Source organism: Nelumbo lutea, chromosome 1, assembly GCF_056320005.1.
Source record: "Nelumbo lutea isolate HS-2025 chromosome 1, American lotus-T2T, whole genome shotgun sequence".
Classification (NCBI taxonomy): Eukaryota; Viridiplantae; Streptophyta; class Magnoliopsida; order Proteales; family Nelumbonaceae; genus Nelumbo; species Nelumbo lutea.
In genome coordinates, this window is record NC_142684.1 from 217,430,448 (window position 1) to 217,451,835 (window position 21,388).

The following is a 21,388-nucleotide window of genomic DNA, read 5'->3' on the forward strand; positions in this document are numbered from 1 at the left end:
TCATGCGTGTAACTCACTACAGGGGTTCAAGGTAAGCAGAAGGCTGAGTGAAGGAGAAGTCATTCTCTACTTGGGGACTACTACAACTGTTGCAGCCGCGGCAATAGGAACCGTGGAGTTAATTTTTAGAGAAGGAAAAGTCGTACTCAAAGATTGTCTTTATGTACAAAACTTAAGAAGAAATTTGATTTCTGTTTCAAAACTGTGTGCAGATGGTTATTCTGTCTTCTTTAGTAATACGATTACTATTAAAAGAAATAACAGATTCATCGCATACGGGGAACTGGAGAACGGTCTCTATGTTCTACATCCTTCTCTAGAAACTAACATAACCGAAACTACGTCGGCTGAAATCCCCAAGAAGAGAGCCCGTGATACAGTTAATCCCACGTGTCTGTGGCATTACCGACTTGGCCACATCGGTGTTGACCGAATCACAAGGTTGGTAAAGGATGGTCCTTTGGATTTTCTAACTGTAGAAGATCTTCCTATATATGAGCCTTGCCTACAAGGCAAGATGACAAAACGGCCATTTGACGGTAATCCTAAAAGATGTACAGGCACACTTGACCTAATACATACTGATGTATGTGGTCCCCTAAGTGTTAGGACACGGAATCAACACGTGTATTTCATCACCTTCACAGATGATTTCTCACGATATGGTTACGTGTACCTAATGAGACACAAGTCTGAATCTTTTGAAAAGTTCAAAGAGTTTAGACAAGAGGTCGAGAAACAGTTGGGGAGAGAAATTAAAGCCCTTCGATCTGATCGAGGTGGCGAGTATCTCTTTGACGAGTTCAGGGACTACTTAAATGACAATGGGATAGTATCACAATTAGCTCCTCCTGCTACACCACAACTTAATGGTGTTTCAGAGAGGAGGAATAGGACCTTATTGGATATGGTCCGGTCACTTCTCATACACTCAGAGTTACCCACATCCTTTTGGGGTTACGCATTAGAGACTGCGATCTACGTGCTGAATCGGGTTCCAACCAAATCGATTCCGAACACTCCATATGAACTTTGGATCGAAAAGAAACCAAGTGTCAGACACTTGAAGATTTTGGGTTGTCCAGCACACATTAAAAGAACGAGTGCGGACAAGTTGGAATCCAAGACCAGTCGTTGCCTATTTGTAGGCTACCCAAAAGGCTCTGTAGGTTACCTTTTCTATGACCCAAGTGAGCAGAAAGTGTTCTGCAGTCGAAATGCCCAGTTCTTAGAGACCGATTATATCTTGGACACCCATCGTCAGGAAATTGTTCTTGATGAGGAGAGCTCAGGAGCAGTGGGAGATGTCCCACAAGTTCTAGGTAGTGACCAACCTAGAAGATCCACTTGGGTATCCAGGCCACCAGTCCGTTATGGTTATGACCAGGATAGTTACCTGGTGGAAACCTTGACTAGTGAGGAGGATCCCGTGACTTACGTGGAAGTTATGTTGGACATAGATTCCCAGAAGTGGGTGGAGGCCATGAGAGCAGAGATGGACTCAATGGAGACCAATGGAGTCTGGATTCTAGTAGATCCACCATCCAGGGTAAAAGCAATTAGTTGCAAATGGATTTACAAGAGGAAGAAGGGCCTCGATGGTAGGGTTGAGACCTTCAAAGCTCGTCTGGTGGTGAAAGGGTACACTCAAAAAGAGGGCATCGATTATGAGGAAACCTTTTCGCCTGTGGCCATGCTTAAATCCGTTAGGATCCTGCTAGCTGTAGCAGCATACCATGATTATGAGATTTGGCAAATGGATGTCAAAACTGCATTCCTGAATGGAGATTTTACTGAAGATATCTATATGCAGCAGCCGCAAGGCTTCATAGCTACGGGTCAGGAAAACATGGTATGTAAACTTAATAGATCAATTTATGGACTTAAGCAAGCTTCTAGAAGTTGGAACATCCGTTTTGACTCTGCCATCAAATCGTTTGACTTCGAGCAGAATCCGGATGAACCCTGTGTTTACAGGAAGTACAGTGGAGATAAGGTTACCTTCTTGGTTCTGTATGTAGATGACATTCTACTCATTGGGAATGATGTAGGAATGTTGACTACGATAAAAGTATGGCTTTCACAGCAATCCTCCATAAAAGATCTTGGAGAGGCCTCCTATATACCGGATCTTCGACTCTATAGAAATAGATCGAAACAGATAATATTAGAAATGCCTATTTTCTATTTTATTTGAATGTTTGAATTATTGATTTATCAATTCTGAAAGTAAATTTGATTCCAATTTTTTTATGTTATTTTTTATCATTGTTTTCAATTTGTGCTTGAATTTATAAGTTGACCCCTCACCTAATCAGGATTTTGGGCCCATTTCGTCACCAAAATGCTTGCTCGCTATAAGCCATGGATTCGTTCAATCAATGGTCCAGTTGATTGAACTATTTGATCGGTTGTGCTCAGCTCTCCAACCCACAAGAATCTTACCAATGGGGCATCATAACTGCACATCAAACAAACTCTCAACCCTACCAATGGGGCATCATAACTCTGGGTAAGAGATCTGGATTGGATTGCGATTGATTACTAAGGTCACTTGTTAGATATTAATTCTATTTTGTTTTGACTCTTCTATTCCATTCTATTACATTGTTTAATATGATGTTGTTAGAGGTATACACTTTTTTCTACAAAATTTATTTTTATATTTAAAGAAAAAAATTCGAAATTAATAAGAAAAAATGAAAATTAATAATTTAAACATAAAAATTAAGAGGTTGTTTGAGGCATTGCATAAGCGATCCGATTTTTGTAAAATCGGAAATGCTTTAAGAAATGCAAACAACTAGTCTACTAAAAACACACAAAAAAAATTTGAATGTATGCTTACAAGGCGTTTAATTTAAAATATAAACAATATTTTAAAAATAATCCACACCCTACGTTTTGATTGTATGCATAATAATATTTTATATTTTAGTAATATATATAAAGAAAAAATATTAATAAATTGCTAAGAATATTAATAACTAATAAAAATAATAATATTAAGAAAATTAGTATTTAAATTTAATATTTTAGAAATTATTATTAATTTATATATGGGTGATTTCTCCTTTATAGAAAAACGGACGAGTAGATTAGGGGTTTCACATGCAAATATTTCATGCGTGTATCCATTGCATGATACACGCGTGTGCATGCTTCTCCCATTTCTTCGACATGCTTCTTCCCAAGTTCGAAGGGAGAGCTCTTTTGTGCCTATCTCCTCTTTGCGTAGATCCGATCGATGGCTGTCCGAAGGAGAGGCTGTCAATGAAAATGCTAGCAGTTTCACCGGCAAGCTTCAACATTACCGGCGAGACCAAGTGTTGTAATAGCATCATCGGCTCTGACCTCTCCATCATCTTTATTTTTTATTTTTGTCTTTTTGCTCTCCCCACATCACCCCTCTCGCACTTTCTCTCTCTCCCCCTCTCTCCCTATTTCGGTTTTTTAGGTTTTCCCTTCTCTTGCTTCCGGCAGTAGCAGTAACAGTGGCAAACCTTGCCTTCTCTCTCACGATTTTCTCTCTCTCCCCCCCCTCTCTCTCAATGGCGGTGATCGGAAGAGCTTTCCGCCTGCAAATGTGGTATATTTTTTAACATGCAAGAACGGCGAAACATCAGCGAGACCAAGTGTTGTAGTGGCATCACCGGCTCCGATCTCTCCGTCATCTTCCAATGCTTCTGCTCGGAAGAAGATGGTTAGTTTCTAATTTTTTACTCTTTATTTTGTTCGTATCTTTTGCTTTTTTTTTTCAATCTCTCCTCTTTATTTTGTTCATATCTTTTGCTTTTTTTTTTTTTCAATCTCTCTGGAGATTGTCCACTAAATGTTTCAGGTTTTGTGGCAGAAACCTATTGGAAATAAGGAGAGGGTTCTTGATCTGTAGCTTGATTTAGAGAAGGTTGATAGGGAAAGTTGTAGTATTGGTGGCACCAAACAGCAACAACCGCAGCAAGTTCAACAGCAGCAGCCACCTCCTCCGCCGCCAACCCGACCAAAATCTAGAAGAAATGATTTGAAGGCGGAGAAACCTGGTAAACCTACTTGAAGTTCCAATTTTTGCAATGCAGGGTGTCTGTTTTATTGACCCCACGTTATCGCATTGAGTGGCTTCCTTTTTTTCTCCTCATCTTTGCTTTTTCTCGGAACTTTCTTCTCTATTTTAGCTTAATTCACCTCTTTTCCGTTGCCGATGACTATAGCGGGCTGGCCAGGCGGGTTTACTTCTCTGGGTTCAAATCCGATTACCTCGTTATATTTCCCAAGATGTTTTGGTTATTTATCATTGTAACCGTAACAATAAATATTTCATAGCTAAGAAATTACCCCCATCTTCATAAGCAGATACATGCCACCACTTCAAGCCCTTGTGTCCATGGATGGGAGTTCTGGATCTTCGACGCCTGGCCAGGTATGTGTCATTTTCTTTATGTAGTGTCAACTTGGGCGATGTACCAAAAGTTCTCAAATGATCTTGTGGTGATCTGGTGTTAAAAAAAAATTAGGTACCACATTTGTTTCTCTTTCAACAGCGGCCAAAGAGGTGCGCAACTCATTACCACATTGCTCGGAGCATCTACTGTCATCAGTAGTTTACAAGGACGAATCCTTTCTGGTATACAGTTGCTGGCTCTGCATCTTTTTATGGGGCCAAGCCATACAATCTCAATGTTGTGCCCCTGACAGAAACCACTATTCTTGGGAACCCATTGCAGGGAAGCTTACCAAGTAGGAATTTGAACTCGGTTTAAGACAAGGGCCAAGTTGCTAGCACATTTTCTGGTCATACTACGAAGGATAAGAACTCTGCAGCGGCTACACCCAACTTTGAGCATGTGCTCCAGCAAGCTCCGCAGTCTGCTTCTTCTGGAAATCTGCTGGTATGGCCCTCTCCTCTTCACTGAATAATTTACTGGTGATGGTTTAAGAAATTTATTAATTTTATTTGACATATATTTTAGCATGGTCCTACTTTCATCTTCCCATTTACAGGTGTAAATGGGGCTGTGCCACCCGTCGCCCAGCATGATGGCCTGTGGGCCGTGCCAGGCCTGGGGTTTTAGGTCCACGGGCCGGGCTGGCATGGCACGAGCGAGCGGGTCATGCTGCCCGTGGTCCGGCCCGATACGGTCCATATATTATTTATATTATATATATAAATGTTATATATAATATATAATATATAATATAATTATATAATAATATATAGTGTAATATATTAATAAAATAAACAATTGTTTTCAATTTTATTATACTAATTTATTTAATTGTTGTATATACATCAAAATTCATATAAAATTAAAATTTTAAGTTTTTTTTAAATAAATAGCTTTGGCCCGGTCCACAGCCTGACCTGGCCCAAGGCTTGGCCCACGGACCAGCCTAGCCCGTGGCACGACACTCCCTTTCTTCCTTTACTGAATGCTATTCAGTTTTCTTTTGGAACCCTATGCACAAATGCAATTACTTGTATAGATTTTTAATTCTTTTGGTCATTATTCAGTTGAATGTAAAGTTTATTGCACATGAAGTATCTTGGTTAAGTTAATCACAGTTTCAACCAATTTACTTAAAATTTTCAATTTCTCTCTGTTGCAGCTTGTTTATTCTAAACTCAGTTGTCATCCCAACGCTACAATGGATTTCGCCTTATGAATGCCAAAACTTTGGTTCAAAAGATCTTTGCCCCCTTGGTGGGATTGTAAAACTATATTCCTTTTTACGTAATGGACTTATCCAACTATTCTATGCAAGTATGCATTGTTTTTCAAAAAGCTACTTGAGTCATTTTATGATTTATCTCGTATTTCTTTTCACTATACATGGTATGTGCACATGGCAATGTGTGTTTGTAGGGCCTATTGGTTACAATCAGAACTTGTTTCAGAATTTCATTTCAACTAATCAGTCTACAGTTTAGTCAGATTTTTATAGCTCCTCAACTTTAACCAGCCAGTAGAAATTCTTGGCTGGTTCTGGATCATAAGATATCTGAATAGTCCATTTGTTGCCTCAATTTCTTATTATTTTAATATATGAATTTCTTGTGATTATACAATTCTATGATATAGATGAGATAGTGAACATTTCTATGTTAGAGAAAGAATACCATGTAATTGGTCCTAATAGCTCAAAATTAGCACTGCAGCTAATCAATGAAAAAAAAAATCAAAACAGTTTCAAAAGATTGCATCTGCATTAAAAGAAAATGGATATCAAAGATTTACCTAGCTTCATTACAGGGAGGCTAACCATCACAAGTCAAGGGTATATTGCTTCATAGTTGTTAGATAAGCTTAAGAAAGGGAAGAATTGTCACATACATTGTATTAATTTAGAAAAAGAATATAAGTGTGTAGAGATTAATTTTATGGGTATTGGTTAAAAAGTTAACTCTTTAGAAGATACATATCAATCTGATAGGTATAAATTTCCATTAAAAGAAATGGTACATGTTGTTGCATTAAGATAAACCGCATATTAAGAGTGAGATGATAGTATTTTCAATGATAAGACTTAAGAGTAGGACCCAAGTAGAAATCCTCGAGTTAGTTAAGCTGAAAGCTGCACATTGGGTGAAAAGTTTGGATGATTTCAAAGTCTTTTCACTAAATGATAATTTGAGAACCTGGAAAGAGGTGGCACTATCGGCTATAGACAAGGCAAGGGAAGTGATGGAATGGCGGGGTGTAGGGGTGGTGTCTTCAGAGATAAAGAAGGCAGAGTGGTGGCTCAATATTCAAGACCCTTGGAGCATAGCGATGCATTGACAGCTGAAGTGGTTAGTCTACTGCAGGGGTTAATACCCAGATTCCTTGGGTATTTAGGTATAAATTCAGGGAGATTGTAAGCCTAACAAGAGAACTAAATGTTTCCTTTAAGTGGGTAAGAAGAACAGCAAATGGAATGGCAGATTCTCTGGCCAAACAACGGGCTGTGAGACGGCATATGTTTTTAGCAAATCTGTAATTTTTGCTGATTTGGAATGGAACTTACACCCCAGATCTTGTAATTCCTAATCTTTCATTAATAAAATTCCTTTTATTCTGATAAAAAAAGGGATTGCATTTGCATCTACATCTCTCTATATATAGTATGGTGGGACTCATCATCATCATCTAAGCCGAACTATATGGGGTTGGCTACATGAGTCCTGCTTCACCAACCAAGATTATTTGTTTTTTACCACTAACCAATTCTTTTCACTACATTTAAATTGTTGTAGTGATGAATTTTCCATTTAAGGTAGGTAGTGATTTTTGTGGTATTTCTAAGGTGTCCTTTTTCTCTCTTTATTGTATTTGTTTAGTTATATTTTTGTATTTTTATTCTCTTCCAATCTATTTTGATTTTTTAGCATTCTGATTCTGTATGATTGGCCTTTGTTGACCAGCATGTGGTATTGATTGTTTCTTTTATCCACTGTTTCATGCCATGTAGCAATTTTTTTGCAATTAATGTTTCTGTAATATTATCATATCACTATTTTGGTATCAATCCTCACTTGTAAATATAATGCCTTTGTTCTTGATGTATTGTTTAATTGGAATATTGCTATGTTGTTGCAAGTTTTTACTCAGCTGATACATGAACCTCTTTCCAACTTGTAACCAAACTTTTAGCTACCACAGAATTGGTTATGTGCATTGGCTTATTTCTTAGTCAGTTTTTTTTGGGCAATTAAATTCTCATAAAAAAGAAAAATATATGCCCATCCATTTTTCTAATAGTCCAAGGTAAGTTGCATGTAATTATCAGAAACGAAGATGATATAGGTATGGAAGCAAGGAGAGAAACCATGGAAGAAGCAGGGTGATTAAAATTTTGGACTATTGGGATTTAACGAGCAGGGGCTTTATTGGGATTCAAGTAAAAACGCCTTGTCTGCTTTAGCCTGTGTGAACGCCTTCTAGGGTATATTGACTAGTAATTAATACTAGGTATCTTTCTGGTATTACATTTTTTATTCTTTTGTACATTTCTCTATTCTTTCTCTTTCTGTCATGTTTCTATTTTTTTAAATGTATAATTAATTTTGGTTGATTTTATTCAAATATCTTATTGGTAAATAAAAATTAATAAAATGAAAATTATTTAAAATAATTTTAACTACAAAAATAGTGATAAAAATGAGACTAGCCTCCAATTAGTGCAAGAGTCGTTAGAACAACCTTGCATTAGAATATCTCCGTACTTTTATGCTTTATTTCATGGAGAGAGATTTCCAAAAAGCAAAGTTATTAAAGCTGTTCAAATGGGGTTTACACCGACTAAATCCGATTTTGATAAAAACTTCGATATTTTTTATCATTTTATTGAAATTGCTAAATTTGTCCCTCACCTTTTCCAAGCACATAGTATTTGTTTTTATCATTTTATTAAATTACTTCCACAATTCCACTAGCCCCTGCAATGCAGGGGCCCCTCCGCTAGTATTAACTAATTTCTAGCATGGTCTTTGAAGATACCACCAGTCCCCAAAGCTCTGGGAATTGTTGCCACTATTCATTATATTCACAAAGCTTTGTAATTCTGTTAGATCATTTCGCATAGATAACATTGATTCCTATGCTCATGTAGTGAAGAAGATCATTGAAACTTCCCCGAAGTCCAAACTTCATTGGCCCCAAAGCATTCCTTCAACTTCAACACAACCACTCGCTTCCAAATAGGTAACGGATTCGTTGGCGAATCTGTTTGTTTACTCCCTTGTCGCTGTTATTCTTTCCATATGCTATAGTGAACCATTCAATGCTTCATTCTCATCATGATTTGTCTTGCTTAAGAAGTTAAGATGAAAGTGGCATTACAAATTCAAATTTTCAACCTTAATTCATCGTTGAATAGAAAACAAAAATAGTCAAACATAGTTTGGCCACTGTTGATGATTAACTTTTGGGCAATAGTTTCTTGGCGGAAACAAGGCATTCTGGCATAGTGCCCAGAACTATGGTGGCAGAATTCTGGGATTATGGCCGGGGGTCGGAAATCAAAATTTTCTTATGATGAATCTATTGTTTGTGTGAATATTTTCCTTCATTTCAATAGTTATTTTTTACATGGTTAATGAAAAAAAATCTATTTTCATTTGATGTCTGGGAAAACAAAGTTTGGTTTCATGGATTGAGATCTGAAATTATAATCTTAGCAACAAACGAAATCCCACACCAACATTCGTTTCAATAAAAATCTATTGCAAAACAAGTTGGTATTTCACAAAACTTAAACATGTAGAATGAATATGAAACAGGGGTAGAACGAATATGAAACAGGGGTAGAACGAATATGAAACAGGGGTTTGGGTTTCACTTGAATAAACTTTTTTACAAACACACCTGTATAACGAAAATGAAACATGGCTTCACCAGTTCGAATAACAGTAATGAAATAGAAAAAAAGAATAAAATAAAAACAAGTCTGAAACCCGTATCTGGCAATAATGGTTGTATCATTGGCGGTAGGACGTAAGCTTCCCATCAAAGACAGAATAGCAGCTACAAGTATCGATTGAAATAGAGATTTGGTATCAGAAGACATGATAAAAAAAGTAAGATCAAACGGAGAAGGAATATTGATCGCTGACAATCCGATGCAGTGGTGGTCAGAGGAGTAGCTACGAGCAGCAAGTGGTGTGATATTAGTAATAGCATGAGAAGAAGAATAACAACGATGACTAGTGAGACCTGGATGTTGCAACAGTAAGGGTAGAACATCTCTTGCGAAGCATGAGATCACTCTTGAAACCATAAAATGGTGTAGCGCTACTCAGTCCACGATAAAACCCATGGACGATATGTAGGCCTGTGGTGTGGAACAACCCATAAGATAGTATGGATCAATCCACACCACAAACCAACCGAACGGCCAGTGCAAGTATGGTGTTTTCAACTGCAATATATTGTGGTCAATCCACGGTTAATTAATTAAAATCAATAATTAATCCAAGTATTTTACCCATATTAATTAAAACCAATTGAAGTTAACTATAATTAATAATACATTAATTATTATTGTGACTTAATAATCTATTTAGATAAGAATATAATTAATTATTTAAATTATTGCAATTGGGAGATACATAATTATGGTATAATGGGTATAACATAATTAGGGTCTTTATATAGCAATTGCAATAAAATAAGTAATTAATTAATTTATGTAATTTACTTAATAATCTCATTTTATTAAAGTAAAGCCGGACTTGGATCCTCTGTCCATCGATTATGTACCAATTCCGTGTCCTCCCATTCAAGGAAGGACACTTGTCCATAGATCCTATTGTTTTTTTCCGTCTAATGTAAAGTTATTGGAGTTGTTACCTTTAAGGGGGCATTCCTTTTTTGAGATTTTGAGAGAGGGGAAGTTGGTCAATGGGATTGTGAATCTCATTGACCAAGAAACCCATGTTCTTTTTTTTTCTTCTGATTTGGGTGGGGACCAGAGTTGATACCCATCTTCTAGGTGGGTAAATTATCTTTCCCATCTTGGGAAAGTTTCCAACACTTGGATGGGACAAAAATGCCCTTTTTGATCATAAAATTTTTATGGCTAGAAAAGTCATTATTTTATTTACTTGAAAATAAAAGAAGATAGATAAATGAACTTACTCGGGGTAAGTCCCAGATAAATAACTTACCAAAAAAGCAAACAGGGCCTAAATAACTAAAACCAAAATAAGAAAAAGAAAAAAAATCCCAAATAAATGACTCTTTAATTTTTTCCTTAAATATCTATTTTGTTTTCTCCAAACAAAATCGGTTAAAATGACAAGTATCATTTCACTGACATAGAAAAACAAGTTTCTTAAATTCTTGTTTATGAATGCCTCTCTTCATCTTAAAATACAAAGATTATCCACACTATTTTTCAATAAAATCAAGAAAAATCATATGAAACCTTAAATTAATATCTATCAAAAAGAAACCTTTACCATTTTCATTTGAATATTAAATCCAGCCAGAAATCTACAAGGGTTTATTGGAGCAGCCGAGAGGATTCCAATATTATATTTAGAAAATTAACTGAATCATTGGTCATTTAAATAAATAAGAAAAGGGTAGTTTGGGGATTTAAAAAATTAAACTACTAAATGAGAATCTTTTTGAAATAAATTAACAAAACTCTTATAGAAGAAAGTATTTGTTGCAAAGTGAAAGTTTAGGGGGTCTTTATCACAAATGAAAGTTCATGGGGTAACCAACCCATAGAAAAGGGGGTCTTTAACTTTTACCATAAAAAAAATCACCCCAGTTGGACATCAAACATAAAAGTTATGGCCATGATAAATTTGCATACACATTTAATATGCAACCTGTGACTCGGCCACTGCATTGAATGGATCAATGGTCCAACCACTCAGGATGGATGATTTTTGACCAAACCAATTGTTTTTGAATTTTGACCAAAGTCTAGGTTTTAGGAAAGCTATACCCATAAATTCCATAATCTTTTGAGACCAGATCTGCTCCTCACACAGGTTGCCTCACACCGATCTCACATGCACATCCTACCATGTATTGGGAACATCTCCCGTACTTATTAGTTATTATTCACGGGAGATGTTCCCAATGCACGGTGGATGTGCCTATGAGGCACCCATTTGTGAGGAGTAGATCCCGTTCCTAATCATGTAGCCAACGATGGAACACAGTTCAAATGGCCGAAACGACAAACACCAATGGTTTAAATTGGGTTTAGATTGAGGTTGCTCTCATGCCAAACTCCAACCCATCATCAGAACATTCATAAAAATAATAGGGATGCAAATGGATCGGATCGAATTCGAATTATGGTACATTCGAATCCGGCCCAACAAACAAAATCCGAGATCTGATCCGATTCGAAGATCTGATCAATCTCACAAATATTGATTCAAATTTGAATCTATTAAGGGTGTCAGATATCCGAATCTTATCCAATCTAATTTGAATTATGAAAAATTTAATATATTATTAAAATATACATATATATTAATATATACATGTCTTTTTATAAGTATATAAATGTCGGATTGGATCCTTCCAGATTGGATAAAGGGTGATCTGAATCCGACACAAAAATCCTACAAAGATCCAATCCATTTGCAGCCCCTAAAATAGGCTTGAGTATAGGTTAGTCATTTGATAGGTTGGGGTTGAATTTGGCATTCCAATTGCATAGTCAGGGTTGGGTTTACGGGTCAGGTTGTGGTTAAAACAACTCCGACTCATTGGCATTACTTCCCACAAAACGAAGAGAATCCGAGCTCCTTGTTGTAGAAATGTAGGAGTGAGCATGGGCCTGTTTGGTTCAGTTCTAGATTTTTGGAACCGAAACCTACCCCATGAAGGTTGGTTATAGGGCCAACCCATGGAACTTGTACTTTCTTCACTCTCCCGATCCATCATTTCACAAAAAAAAAGATTTTTAATAAATATAATATATAATTTAAAACTTATATTATCGTTATTTTTTAAATTGAATAACTTAATATGTAGATTATCACTATATGGTTAAAAATATAAATTAAATTTAAATTTTATAAATATTACCTTTTACACTACTTATTGTACACATTCAAATATTAAAATGAAAACAAATGATTAAATCACTTGAGTAACTCAATGGTCAAGTAAGACCATGGCGTTTGTAATCATGAATTCTTGGAGTTCAAATCTTCACATCCCATGTATTCTGGGGTTTATTTTAGGAAAATTCGGTTTCAAGGCAAGTTCCAAACTTCCAACAAGGTTGATTCCACCAAGTCCACTTCATCAGATTGATTCATGTAGAATAAATCCATAGACCCTGAACCAGCATGAGTGAGGGTCAAGGTACGGAATTTTGACATATATGAAACAGATATGACTATGATATGAAAAATATATGATATCTAAAAAACTTCTCACCAATCAATTGAAATCATAAACATAATGGCCAATCAGGTGTTACTTATCAAAATTCATGGATGGATTTTAATTAGTAAAAACTCTTCTTATACCATATCTTTTCCACATCATAGTTTTTTCCATACCACACTGTATCGACGGATACGTATCATATCAGGAGCCTCTCGATACGCTCATGCAAAGAGGTGTTTCGACTTTCGAGGCTTAACTCGATTCAGGGTAAAAGGGGCTTAGACTTAACCAAGTTTACAAAGAAAAAAAAAGAATAATAAGGACAACGACGCTATAAGAGATAGGATAGGATTGGTTCATGGCCGATTTAAAATTGGGTTCCATTTGATTACGAGTATAACCTTCCCATTTGCTCACCCCTATTTACTACAGACAGTACAACTACAATACCACATAATTTCGGGGGAAAAAGCGAAATTGGGACTTTCATGGCGGCGAATGAGGGAATCTGAAATCTATTAATCTAATCCGTTAAATATGTTAGAGGTCTAACTTCGTTCTCTTATCCTCTCAGCACTCCGCAGCCGGACACGTTCGGTTAGTGTGTACGATAGTAGATACCCGATTAACTCCATGGCTTTGCTGAGCCAGCAGTTGCAGAGGTTCCTACTGAACGGAATCATCTGCAGCTCCGGCTTGAAGGCTAGGAAGAAGAGCTTCAGGGAGAGAATCCGATCCTGTTCTGCGATTGCCATTGATGCCCCGTCATCACTGGCAGGAGCTGCGGGGATCAGATGGGGATGTAGTCGGTTACAGGGTCCTCGTGAAGAGATGGAAGACGATATCGTCATTCGATCAGATAACCTTGACGGATTTTCTTTTGCTGCAGTGTTCGATGGTCATGCAGGTTTTTCATCCGTCAAGTTCCTTAGGTGAGGACGCCTAGCTACCTGATAGGAGAGCCAATTATTTTCGATTTCTCGTACACAGGATATTATCATTTTTTTATATAAATAACTGAATCGCAATTCTTGCCTCCTTGTCCTTGCTTATGTTTATATTACATTCTAGCGAAATCACTTTTTTTTTCTTTTTTGCTTCGATCAAACTGTACCTAGCGAAAAATCATTTTATCAGGATATATTTTCTGAATATTATTGAAAATTCGGAACCTGAACGTGAAATTTCTTGTTTGGACTGGACTCTTGTGTTCATATTTTTGGTTTGTACGAGCTGATTCGGCATGTGAAATTCAGGGAAGAGTTGTACAAAGAGTGTGTTGAGGCTTTACAAGGTGGTTTGCTGTTGACTGGGAAGAATTTCAATGCCATTAAAGAAGCACTGCAGAAGGCCTTCCTAAATGCTGATGCAAAATTGTTGAATTGGTAACCCACAAGCTTTTCCAAACTAACGTTACTCATAATATTGTAAACTCAACTCAAACTCGTAAATTTTATGTGATTTTGAATTTGTGCTGCCTGTTTCAATTTTTGAAGGCTTGAAGTGACTGGGGAGGAAGTAGACTCTGGTTCAACAGCTACAGTCATGTTCGTTGGAAATGATGCACTTATCATTTCACATGTCGGGGACTGTTGTGCGGTATGTATCCATTTTTTTTATTTGTGGTTGACGGTGATTTCAATTTTTTGTATCCTAGAGAGTTTCACTTCTTTAATTACTTGGAATATGAGTTTTTGGGCTCAACAATTTTCCATTATGGCTTAACTAAACTGCTAATGCAGGTTCTATCACGTTCTGGAAAAGCAGAGGTATTGACCAGCTCTCATCGACCTTATGGGAGCAATAAGGTTTCTCTGCAAGAAATCAGGCGGATCAGAGAAGCAGGTGGATGGGTGTGTTTTTCTATTCTTGCTTCAATTGTATTTTCCACGCATTATTTGCATAAATTTATTACCATGTGGGTCAACATTTCCTTCCTTTAACTTTAACTTCTGAGATATGAATCCACATCTCATGAGATTGATTACCTTGACATGGTCATCCACAAAGTGAAGAAGCTATTTTGTTTCGAGGGGTTTGAAGTTTCATGTAAAATTCACAAATATTGTGAAAATTAAAATCTGTATATGCCTTCCCCATTCTGCAAAGGGATATCTATTGGCTAGAATCATCGGCTTAAGTTCCTTTAAGGATTTTATAATTACAAATTTAGACAGTCCCCTGACTAGATAATTTGAGTTGTTGGACACTCCACGACCCATCACCTCTTCAATGCTTTGAGATGTGTTAGCTGTAAATATCTGGACTTTTTTCCATGTTTTGCACATTCAAATGATTAACATGTAACTTTCCATCTTTGTTTTGGGGAAAACTACATTAAAGTTTCTTAGTTTTAATTTATTAATTCTTTATCTTTCTATTAAAATTGTCTGTCCATAACAGGCATTAGTTTTTTAGGCCATCGAAAGGTCATCAATAATTTGTCGACATTGAAAAAAACTCTGCTATTGGTTTCAAACCTTTTTGTGTGCTTTGGGAGATCAATCATAGCCAGCTTCCTTTACTTTTGCAACGCTGGAGCAATCAATATAAAATTCTTCCCTTTTGTATTACAAAATCCATACATTTTATCCTTTAGTATGTTCACCTAATCTTCTTTGCTAAACTAACATTAGTATGTTCTAAGTTTTTCTTGTAATGTTCTTAGAACTTGTGTGATCTCGGATCAACTGTTTTGATACCAAGTAATATAAGACTGTTATAATCTAAGGGTGGACGGGTAACTATTTATAATGTTGTGTGGTTTGATTTTAAAGCTATTTTTGGAGCTGGAATTCCTGGAATGTGCAGAAGTTTTTGAAGAGAAAAAAAAATCTTGAGATTGGAATGGTATTTCTTCAAATTATTTTGGAGGATTTTAGTGTTGTGCACTAAAGAGGGGCATTGAGAAAATGGAGGGGGTTCTCAAATGTTCTTTGCATAAAAGGCAAGAATTCCAAAAAGGGGAAAACTTTTAGGAAACTCAAGGTCCTTGTGGCTTTTCTCATGTGCTTGATGGCTGTTAGAGGCTGAGCTTTGAAATCACTCTAGGTCTTTCGAATTCATCACAAAAAGTCATACATAACAGAGTAGGCTGTCTTAATGCATTGCATCTTACTAGCATATTTGATATTTGATTTGGCAAATTTCAGTGGACAAGATTGATGGATTAAGTTAACATGCTTTATTGTTTCTATGTTGGTCTGTAACACTAGCTTGGGTACTGGAATTTAATTCTAAATTGGTAAAGTTCTCTGAGGAACTTCTGTAGAGTTTTAATGCGTGCAGATTATAAATGGAAGGATTTGTGGAGACATCTCTGTATCCCGTGCTTTTGGTGATCTGCGGTTCAAGACAAGGAAGAATGAGTTCGTCCCTTGTACTTTCCTTTTTCCTGTGCATCCTTAGGACTTGTTATTCATCTTTATTGGTGAACTTTTAATCTTGCATGGTTATGGTATTAACTTTATTCATTTCCTGACATCCTCTGCCTGTTATCTATCTGCAAAGGATGCTGGAGAAAGGAGTTGAAGAGGGCAGATGGTCCAAAAAATTTGTCTCTCGGTATAGTCTTCTATTTATTCTTGTTTTTCTTTGTTAAAATTATGGTTATATCCAATGCATGTTGAAGTGGTATAATGTGCATCTTTTTTATCCTATCAATTCAATAAATCATACATTTATCAGCTATGTAGTTTCCTGGTTAGCCGATACTGCGTTAGGGAGAGTCAAACTTGTATTATAGTTTTCGTGTAAAGTATGAATGGAGATGCAGTTTCATGATCAATTACATTTTCAATATTGCCTCTTTATCACCTGATTGTATGCAAAGCTGCATCAAAACTCGTTAGTTCTGTCAAACTTAAATGAATAGATATATACCTAGCATGGCAATGGCAAGCGATAACATAAACTTGTGATAATACCATCGTTCCACTTGCACTTGGTATGCCAATGCTGATGTCATAAACCTTGTTATGGAGTTACTATTTCCTAACTTCAACCGGCTGGCATAAGGTGCTATGGCATTACCACATCAGAGGAGCAATTTTTCTCCACCATTTCCATCAGTCAAATTTTTAACAATTAAGAAGAGGTCATATCCTTTGATTATATAATATGCATAGTAAAATGTCATGTCTCCTGGAGATGTAGCTTTAGATTTTGTAGTTAAGTGTAAAAAGTGTTGGCTGTGTAGTGCAAACTAGAGAATCTTCCATTGCAATGCAACTCCTAACTGCACCTGCCTACAACTCCAAGATGGCTTTGATTTAATGCATTTATTCTTGTCTCAGAGTGCAATTCAATGGAGACTTGGTTATTTCTTGTCCAGATATTTATCAAGTAGCTCTTGGACAAGACACAGAATTTATATTATTAGCATCTGATGGTTTATGGGATTACATGAACAGGTTTGTTGGGCTATCAAAATTTAATATTGGTCTATTATATTTTGATTTAGAAGAAATTATTTATTTGTCTGCTGATTGTTACCAAGAAAAGGATCACTAATTGCTTATGGCTATATTTTCAGCTCAGATGCAATAACATTTGTTAGGAATCAACTTCGGAAACATGGTGATGTTCAGGTCCAAATTATATCCAGAGACTAGTCTCAGCTTTTCCTGTTTTCTTCCAGATCCTTTTATTATCCGTAACAAGGTCTAACTTTTTGTTCCTTTTATTTTCAGCTAGCTTGCGAGGCACTTGTGCAAGCAGCTCTGGTAATGGTTTCTCTTTTCAATGTTTCTTGATTCTATATTTGGTCTCCTTTTGATGATTTTATCTTTCCGTTTTCAGCTTGCTTGAGGGTGGTTCAATGGAAATGCAACTTAGATAGATAGACTGACCTACAATTTTATGCATTCTGCAGGATCGGCGCTCTCAAGATAATATTAGCATCGCCATAGCAGATTTGGGGTATGTACCTGCTTTATGATCACATATGTGGAAATTTGTAATCTTGTTTCCAAAATCAAGAATTTGTCTCTGTATGTGTGCACATGCTCACATGTGCATGTATATAGAAGGCCCATTTCCAAGTAACAGAAGATTTTTCTTGCTAATCCTCTGGATTGGTCAATATTAGTGTTAGCATCATATTTAAATGGTGAAATGGCTCTTTTTCTTCTTAAGGCAGGGGCTTTTTAGAATAAAACTTGGCCCATGGGAATGGGGTAATGCGAAGATCATATTTGCATATTTTATCTCCAATGAGCTAATATCATGTAAAAGCAGGATTTATTCTATGCACTGATCTTTGCCTTTTGGGGTCTTGGGATTCCCATTTGTGACTAAACATCTCGGTGAGGGAGTCAGGTGGCAGTTGTGTAGGCAAGCCCCTAAATGCAGCTATGCGGTTATGCTAGTGACTAATTGATGGTTTCTATTATTTCTCCAAGTCCATGCCAAGCAGGAGAGTATTGCCAATGGTTTCTTTTTGATGATAATGTTTTCCTTGTTAAAATAGATATACTTTATTTAATTCACTCTAGATCTCTATGCTCTTCTCTCGTCAAACATTATTTCATTGTCATTGTGCCCTTAAGTTGATTTCTTATTCATTTTGGTTAAAACTTTCAATGGTTTTGAATTGTATTTGTTCTTTCTGGAACCATGTGTGCTTCAACTTGTTGTTAGGCGGACGGATTGGCAAAGCGTACCTCTTCAGCAACAAAATTTTGTATATGAAATAGGCCAAGCTTTTGCAACTATTGGTATAGTGTCTCTGGCAATTTGGATGTTGTCCTTTCTTTCTTTGTGAATTTGAATCCTTCCTGGTAATATACATAAAGTTGACATAGATTTCCATACATGTCTATATCTTGTAAATGTATACGTTTTACACCTCAGCACTGCTGCATAAAATAAACTTCATATATAAATTATTATGCACATTGTTCTCCATCATTTATTGGTTTTCCTGTGCAGATGATACTCTCGTTTGTTAATTATTTCAATTAGTGTGCAGAGCTTAACTATTTTGTTTTCATTAGATTTATTTGGATGCTTATTCAGTTCTTCCTATGTTATAAAGTATCACCTGTTTTATGTTATTGCTATTTTTTTTTTTTATTTGGCAAGATAAATAATACACCCACGACAATCCGGATCAGGTAGGCAGAGAATGTAAGCACGTTCAATGAATTAAATTTTTTTGATACCTTTCCGTTAACATACCCCAAGATTAAAAACGATTTTTTGAGTTTTGACAGATGCTTACTATGTTGTGCCTACTATATCCGGTCCCTGAATCAACACACTTGGTTCGTAAAGCCCTAGAAAATTGTAACGCAAACATACTGGGGATGAGAGGCTTGCATACATGGTGTTGTGATATAATCTACCAATTTTCAGTAACCCAATTAGCAAATGTGTACTTGGATTAACTTGGAGGACTGGTTCTGGTAGACAGTCTACTTAATGTTCTGGTGGATCTGTGGCATGCCAATTTTGTATTTTCCGGGGGAGGAAATGCCCATCACTGGTAATAGAAGAGACAATTTCAATATGTTGGATCTTATCATTTCACAGATATGAAATCCTGCCATTCTGGTCTTTATTTAATCGTTTCAGGGTCCTTTTAGTTCACAGTCAGAATTGGAATGGTCTATTCCTCGATCAAAATCAACTGGAATGGATTATCATTGCCAAAGGAGGGGGAGGGGATGGCCATTCCCTCAAATAGGGGAATGCCATTCTGCCATTAATGGGAATGAGGTTCTGATTCCCTCCAACCGAAAGGTCTTCCAGATTCTTATTCTTGCAAATCAAATGGGCCTTCATGGCTTGTTCGTTTCTTCTAAACTCTTATATCCTAAGTGGAATTTTTTAAGTTTAAGAGAAAAATAGTTGTTTATTTTCTCTAATCTCTTATCTCTTAAGTGTAATCATACAACTTTTGTTTTCCAATGATATTTCCAAATAGATAAACAAAAACTCTCATATATGCGGTCAAAATAGATATTTGATAATTTTTAGAATTCAGAACATTTTTTACATTCAGAATTCAAAGGAAAGAAAAATTTACAAATATTAATATACCTCTTAATGTAATTATTATACTTACAAATACTAATATACTTCAGATCAAACAAACCAACCCTCTGAATATTGGGTGCTCCTGTGTATAATCAACATATTTAAGACACTCAAAAGTTGTAGCAGTGGAAAGTGGAATGGTGGAACAGTTGTCTTGTTAATCCGATATGGTTGGAATGAGATTTGGTCGAATTAAATGTTCCTAGTTGATAAACAAGCATCCACTACCATAAGGACCCTTATATTTTCCACCGGCAAACATTCGGGAAACAGTAAAAAATAAGCCGAACTGTTGTTTGGAGACCTCTTATACTTTCAATTAAACCAATTCTATGATTTTGAAGTCAGAAATCATGAATTGTACAAAGGTATTGAACTCAAGCACCTCGACCTCGGTACTGTATTATGATGTAAAACCTCTGATGTGTAAGCTTTAGGATCTGAATATGAAATGCGGGAATCTCTCGTTTTAGGCTTCACTTCTATGGAACTGGCTTAAGTGACTGAATGTAATGATTTATTACTGTCTTTAGTGGATAAAATAATTTTACAAATAAAATATTCGAGTGTAAACTCGCAATTAAGAAACTTACCACCTTCATAATCATTAATAACTTACTAGCTAGGCAGAAATAAACCATTGTGATGAAGGAAGATTTGGTCCGACCTCGCAAATCATGCCACGTGGCAAAAAACAAGTAGTTCGGCATTTAAAACAGCGTACCGAGGGTACAAACATCAAAGGGAAGAGACCAGCGGTCCGAACTCCCTACGAGGTGCCCGAACTCCCTACTTAGAGCTCGAACTCCCTACGAGGAGCCTGAACTCCCTGCAAGGTGCCCGAACTCCCTACGAGGAGCCCGAACTCTCCCTTTGGCCCCGTCACACAAAGCAGAGACCCTAACTGGCCCGTCTTATGACAGTTCGAAACCTCCCCCTTATCCAAACTCAAGACCGCCTCACGTACCGCTCCAGGCACTTTGCTTCCAGAGCATTGAACTGGACGAACCACACCGTACCTGACACCGAAGGAGTCCGTATCCAGGGGCGGCGCACCTGACTGACTTGGGATCTGACGCTTGACGGCCGCACTACAAATGGCCACCTGCCACCGTCACCTGTCACCGCTACCTCCAGTTACAGAGACGGCTCCGACAAAAAGAGCAGTGACGGTTCTGCCCCAGCAGAGGCGAGGATGCCCGAATTGGCAGAAGCACGGAAATACTCATTCCCGACCTGAGGGGAGTCTAGGAGTGAGTGCGCGAGGTGGTTATAAAAGGCTTTCCACTCCACCAAAGAGGAGGTATGCAAACTTTGCGCTATCTGGTTTTATCTTGCCTTTGAAGGATTCTAACTTAAGCTTCGGAAACTTTACATCGGGTTCCCCCCGGAGCTTCCTCATCTCCTCCGTTTCAGGTTCCCTGCTATTCAGTTCAGAAGCAAGGTCGTTGACAGCTAAGACCGGCCGGATCGCGCATCATCAATTGGCACCGTCTGTGGGA

The 21,388-nt window shown here is 37.0% G+C and overlaps 1 protein-coding gene and 1 long non-coding RNA gene across 2 annotated transcripts; both read left to right on the plus strand.

Annotated features, from left to right (window-relative positions):
* Positions 1-2,387: 2,387 nt before the first annotated feature.
* Positions 2,388-5,929, plus strand: LOC148881019 (uncharacterized). The gene is made up of 6 exons (XR_016104725.1): positions 2,388-3,703; positions 3,854-4,040; positions 4,351-4,417; positions 4,512-4,621; positions 4,722-4,886; positions 5,605-5,929. It is a non-coding gene; the product is annotated as an uncharacterized LOC148881019 (long non-coding RNA).
* A 7,312-nt stretch (positions 5,930-13,241) lies between these two features.
* On the plus strand, positions 13,242-18,755 carry TAP38 (thylakoid-associated phosphatase 38). The gene is made up of 11 exons (XM_088963227.1): positions 13,242-13,777; positions 14,102-14,230; positions 14,342-14,444; positions 14,588-14,698; positions 16,134-16,213; positions 16,356-16,409; positions 17,141-17,257; positions 17,380-17,434; positions 17,537-17,569; positions 17,719-17,765; positions 18,486-18,755. Exons 1-11 carry the CDS (start codon positions 13,479-13,481, stop codon positions 18,607-18,609), a joined length of 1,152 nt encoding a protein of 383 aa, XP_088819353.1. The 5' UTR covers positions 13,242-13,478; the 3' UTR covers positions 18,610-18,755.
* Positions 18,756-21,388: the final 2,633 nt, after the last annotated feature.

Coding starts and splice junctions, on each gene's coding strand:
- TAP38 (XM_088963227.1), top strand. CDS start 13,479: ATGGCTTTGCTGAGCCAGCAGTTGCAGAGGTTCCTACTGAACGGAATC. Junction 16,214..16,355: donor TTCAAGACAAGGAAGAATGA/GTTCGTCCCTTG, acceptor CTATCTGCAAAG/GATGCTGGAGAAAGGAGTTG. Junction 17,258..17,379: donor TTATGGGATTACATGAACAG/GTTTGTTGGGCT, acceptor CTATATTTTCAG/CTCAGATGCAATAACATTTG.